Source organism: Nicotiana sylvestris, chromosome 9, assembly GCF_000393655.2.
Source record: "Nicotiana sylvestris chromosome 9, ASM39365v2, whole genome shotgun sequence".
In the NCBI taxonomy this organism is placed as follows: domain Eukaryota; kingdom Viridiplantae; phylum Streptophyta; class Magnoliopsida; order Solanales; family Solanaceae; genus Nicotiana; species Nicotiana sylvestris.
In genome coordinates, this window is record NC_091065.1 from 19,021,596 (window position 1) to 19,027,284 (window position 5,689).

General features: G+C 35.4%; 1 protein-coding gene across 1 annotated transcript; it reads left to right on the plus strand.

Annotated features, from left to right (window-relative positions):
* Nucleotides 1–3,311: 3,311 nt before the first annotated feature.
* On the plus strand, nt 3,312–5,479 carry LOC104215086 (polyubiquitin-like). The gene is made up of 2 exons (XM_009764833.2): nt 3,312–3,546; nt 4,183–5,479. The coding sequence occupies exon 2, from the start codon at nt 4,183–4,185 to the stop codon at nt 5,326–5,328; it is 1,146 nt and encodes a 381-aa protein (XP_009763135.1). The 5' UTR covers nt 3,312–3,546; the 3' UTR covers nt 5,329–5,479.
* The last annotated feature ends 210 nt before the right edge of the window (nt 5,480–5,689 follow it).

The following is a 5,689-nucleotide window of genomic DNA, read 5'->3' on the forward strand; positions in this document are numbered from 1 at the left end:
ATCTGAGATCAACGGCCCAGATCAGGCTGGATTAAAACGGCGTCGTTTGGACACCCTGGGTATTAACTTGGACTGGACCGGGCAGGCCTGGTTTTGGGCATTGTTTGTTTGGGCCAATTTTAACAAATTGGCCCAAGTCCGAAAAAGGAAGGGCTTTCTTTTTTATTATTTCCTTTTCTTCTTTATTTTTTTTTTAAAATAAAACTAAGTAAAATCAAATTAAAATTAAATAAACACTTAATACAATTATTTGCACACACATTAAAATAATTCAAAACAGGTAAAAATCAAACAAAACAAAATCACGGACAAAGATGCCTGTTTATGATTTTCTATTTAACAACCGTGTTACGGTTCAGATTACGCATGACACGTACATTTTTTTATTTTGTTTTAATAAAGTAAAAATGGGCAAAAATCATAAATAATTAACGAAGTGCCATGTAAGAATCCAAAAATTGTACAACAGGATCAATTGTTATTACTTTTTTTATTTCTTTTGGAGCGATTGTCGCGCGAAACAAAAATCACGTGCTCACACTCACGGCAGTACAAAGTCAATTGGACATAACCGGAAATGAAGATTCTGCTGCACTGTACTGTTTCCAGCGCCCACTCATTCTCTGATTCGATTAAAGTACAATGATTCAAGTTACTCAACTCAAGACAATCTGGGAAGTGTGCACAAGTACCAGATCAGGAACTTGATCCCTTGGTGCTCCCCTAACAGAAGTACAAGTCAACAATATAGCTGGATCATAACTGCAGAAAGTGACTGTCCGTAACTGTACAAAGAGGAACACAACAAGGACCTGATCCCTTAGGGTTCTCTAACAGAAGTACAAGTCAACTATACAACTGGAACACAACTGAGTGACTGTCCGCAATTGTACAAAGAGAAACACAACAGGGACCTGGTCCCTTAGGGTTCTCTGACAGAAGTACAAAGTCAACTACAGCTGGAAAGCAACTGCAGAAAGTGATTGCCTGCAATAATACAACAAACAGAGAAACAGACAGTGCATCAGTCACTTTCCATTGAGATTGGACATCACCATTGTGAATTGACATCACTAAGGTAATGTCTTGTGTAGTATAAACCTCATGCAAGGCACAAGATTCTAGTTCAACACTTGAAAAATCAGAAAATGAAAATTCTCTCAAGTGCTCAAGAACCTCTCTCAAGAACAAAGCTGCTTCAACTTCAAGGACCTGATCCAAGATTGAAGATATCTTATGTCCTTAGGTTGTTGAGTCTTTATTATGTGTTCTGCATTATAATTCCTAGTTTGCTTTCTTAGAAGTGTTGTCTTAAGAACAAACTAAAATTCGCAAACTTCTGAGTTTATGTTGTGATTAGGGATAGTCATAAGAAAAAGCCTTTGTAACCGTAGTATGACAAAGTGGCTTGTGGTGGAAACATCACAAGTTAGTCAAAGCCTTTGTAACCGTAGTGTGACAAAGTGGCTTGTGGTGGAAATACCACAAGTTAGTCAAATTCTTTGTAAGTAAGATAGTTATAGAGTGACTTGTGATGAGAGCATCACAAGTTAGTTGAAGTCTTTGCAATAGAGTTATTGTAAAGTGACTTGTAATAGGAAGATTGCAAGTTAGTGAAGTTAAAAGCCTACAGGTGTAGGTCGTGGATTTTTTGATCTCCTTGTGTGGGATTTTTCCACGTAAAAATCCTCGGCCTTATTTACATTCAGCTTTACTAGCATTCACTGCAGAACCCGATAAAGGACCAGGTACTCTATTATTTGGTGGACTCACACAAACTTAGCACTGTACCAAACTAATATAGGACCAGATCGCTATACAGTTTGGTTCATCAGTACTTTTAGAGGAAACACATAGAGAACCCGATTCTCTATATAGTCCGGTGGATGCACAAGGTATAACAAAAGAACTATGTTTGCACTAAAGAGGTTCACTTGGTAGGTTGTTGGATCACCAAACTAAAAAGAAGGTATTTGCATGGTCTCAGTCTTATCGTCATTCCACGTGTAATTCTAATTCCAGTGGTTGATTAAAAACTTGTAAAATAGAAGTCACCATTAAAGGCGTTTCAAAGCTTCGATTTCAGAAATTGCGTTTTTTGATTTGTTAGTTGTTTGGATTGGGTGTTGTCCCAATTGATTGGAATCATCAAAAGGAGTTCAAACTTAAATTTGAAGTGATTTGGAGTAGATTTAAGCTAGATTTGAGTTAAATTTCAGAAGATCCCTAAGAAAGAAGAAGAACACGTGAAGCTCCATTGATAGGATTCACCTGTATAATAATGTATAAATTGTATAAATAGTATATAATAGTGTATAAATAACTCTCATACACAATAATACATTATTTACATGTATTTGGTAAATTTCTCACATATTCTTCTTCTTCTACACGTATATTCATAGGTATCACCAATATTTTTTATAGTGCTTATACATCTTTATACACTTTTATACAACTATATACATAATGTATCTCTTTGTATAAAAGTGTATAAATATCTCTGACGAACTTCTTATACGATTTCACTTGCAATTCTTGTTCAAAACTAGTCCAAAACTCCATCAAATGACTTCAAACTTTATATACAACCTACTTAGATTATTTCTAGTAAGTTCAAACAATACCCACTCCAAATTTCTCACAAAATCATATTTAAAATTTAACAAGATTAGCATTGAAGAAGAAGAGATTTTAGGTTTCTCGCATCTGTTTTTGCATTTTTGTAGATTGGATAGGTATGTATAAACTTGAGGAAAAAAAAGGAGAACGGAAACTCAAGGATCTTTCACGCCGGAAGATCTAGAGAATCAAAAGAAAAGAAAAATAAAATCGAATATGAGTTTATTGATATTTGACTACATATTTACAAATTTGTAATTGGGCTAAAATATTGCAAGATCACCTTATGGAGTGATCTATTGTGTAATTCTTCCTATACTTTTTCCGTTGGTTTAATTCTTTTTTTTTTGTTTAAATTAATCAAACCAAATCAAATAAAAAAATCATTATTCAAGCCGCTTTGTTTAAATTTTGCGATCCAATATTATTTTTTGATTTAATTGAACACCAACATTAACAACTCAATAACATTTCACACTGAGGTGTGGGGAGGATAGAGTGTACTCAAATATTACCCTACTCGAAGGAGTAGCGAAATTGTTTCGAAAAGACGCTCGTCTCAAAAAGACGAATAGAGACAATAGATCGGTATCAGCAGCAACCAAAAATCTGCAGAACAATTAATTTGAAGATAAAAATACATAAATAAAAGAGAATCCCAAAATTTTAAATTTGTCATAACAAAACAAACCATTCCAGAACCTTCTTTTGTGTGACCCAAAAGGGGGAAAAGAACAACTTGCCGTGTGGTTTTCCTTATTGATTTCTTCGCGGTATAGTTCTCCTAATTTGTCGCCAATATTGATTTCCATTTCTATAAATACCTTGCGCCGTTGCCCTTTTTTCTTCACAAATCATAAATTAGCTTTCTAGCTTTATTATATCGATATATAGTCCTCTGAATCAAGCAAATCCATTTTGAAGGTATTACTTTTCTTTTCCTCCAGTTTCTTTTTTGATGATTCCATTCTTTGTTTATCTCTGGATTGGAATTTTTAGGGGTTTTGATTCCGTCAAATAATTGATCAGTAGGGAGAAAAGGGGAAAAGAAAAGCCTTTAGAGTAATTTTATTTGTGGTCTGTTGTATTAATTCCTTTTTCTTATGGTTCTATTATTAAGATCCCTGGAAAAATTGAAATTTGAATAATTCATTCTGAAACTTAACCTAATCTGCATAAAATTTGAATTAAGATCTTTCATCGTATTATAGGATCAAGAGATTTTGAGTGACTTTTATTTGTGGACTGTTGTATTGACTTTTTTCTAATGGTTTAAGTTTATCAAAAATCCCTGGAAAAACTGAAATTTGAATAATTCATTCTGAAAATTAACCTAATCTGCATAAAATTTAATTCAAGATCTTTCATTGTATTATAGGATCAAGAGATTTTTATTAGCGTATGCAATAAGATAGATTTTGTTGTAGGGATATCCGTATTATCTCTTGCTAGTTGGGCACTGATGAACGAATAAAAGGGTGAAATTTCTGTAGAAGTATGTTTAGCAGTTGAGATGCTTCAAGGGATCTTATATAGTAGTTTTGTTTGATTGATATACAGATGCAGATCTTTGTAAAGACTCTTACTGGCAAGACTATAACTCTCGAAGTTGAGAGTTCAGACACGATCGACAATGTTAAATCGAAAATCCAGGACAAAGAAGGTATTCCACCAGATCAACAACGTTTGATCTTTGCAGGAAAACAACTCGAGGATGGACGGACTCTTGCGGATTACAACATTCAAAAGGAGTCAACTCTCCACCTTGTTCTTCGTCTACGTGGTGGAATGCAAATATTTGTTAAGACATTGACTGGAAAAACAATCACATTGGAAGTTGAGAGCACGGACACTATTGATAACGTTAAAGCGAAAATTCAAGATAAGGAAGGTATTCCACCGGACCAACAAAGGCTGATTTTTGCTGGGAAGCAATTGGAAGATGGGCGCACTCTGGCAGATTATAATATTCAAAAGGAGTCAACGCTCCACCTAGTCCTTCGCCTTCGTGGTGGAATGCAAATTTTTGTTAAGACCTTAACTGGAAAAACAATCACGTTGGAAGTTGAGAGCTCGGACACGATAGACAATGTTAAGGCTAAAATTCAAGACAAGGAGGGTATCCCACCGGATCAGCAGAGGCTGATTTTTGCTGGGAAGCAATTAGAAGATGGACGAACTCTGGCTGATTATAACATCCAGAAGGAATCCACCCTTCACCTTGTTCTCAGGTTGAGGGGTGGCATGCAGATCTTTGTGAAGACTTTGACAGGGAAGACGATCACGTTGGAGGTGGAGAGTTCCGATACCATTGATAATGTGAAGGCCAAGATACAGGATAAGGAGGGTATCCCACCAGATCAGCAAAGATTGATTTTTGCAGGGAAACAATTAGAAGATGGAAGAACTCTGGCTGATTATAACATTCAAAAGGAGTCGACACTCCACCTAGTCCTTCGCCTTCGTGGTGGAATGCAAATCTTCGTTAAAACCTTAACGGGAAAAACCATCACATTGGAAGTTGAGAGCTCAGACACGATTGACAATGTGAAGGCGAAGATACAGGATAAAGAAGGTATACCACCGGACCAGCAGAGGCTCATCTTTGCTGGAAAGCAGTTGGAGGATGGTAGGACCCTGGCTGATTACAATATCCAGAAGGAGTCTACACTCCATCTTGTGTTGAGGCTGAGGGGTGGATTTTAAGTTTTTTTTTTCAATCAGATGTTTCTCTATAGTGATTGTTAATGTTTGTCATTAGCTTTATTACATCTTCTAGTGTTCAATGCTATGAAGTATGGATGGACTGTTTGCTTAGTGAAATGTGATTTCGTTTCTAATGAAGTTTGTTTCTTTATGATTTTATCCTTTTTACTGTCTGATATGCAACTCCTAAATCTTAATAGTAACTAGAGGTGGCAAAGAATACAGTTATACACCCACATTATCCATTAAAAAATGGGCTGGATAATAAACTTTTTAAAAACGGGTCGAATATAGATAAGAACCATATTATCCACTTAGAAAATGGTTAATCAATAGATAATTAATGTGTTTAAATTTTTAC

Excerpts from the sequence above, each read along its gene's own strand:
- LOC104215086 (XM_009764833.2), top strand. The coding sequence starts at position 4,183 with ATGCAGATCTTTGTAAAGACTCTTACTGGCAAGACTATAACTCTCGAA.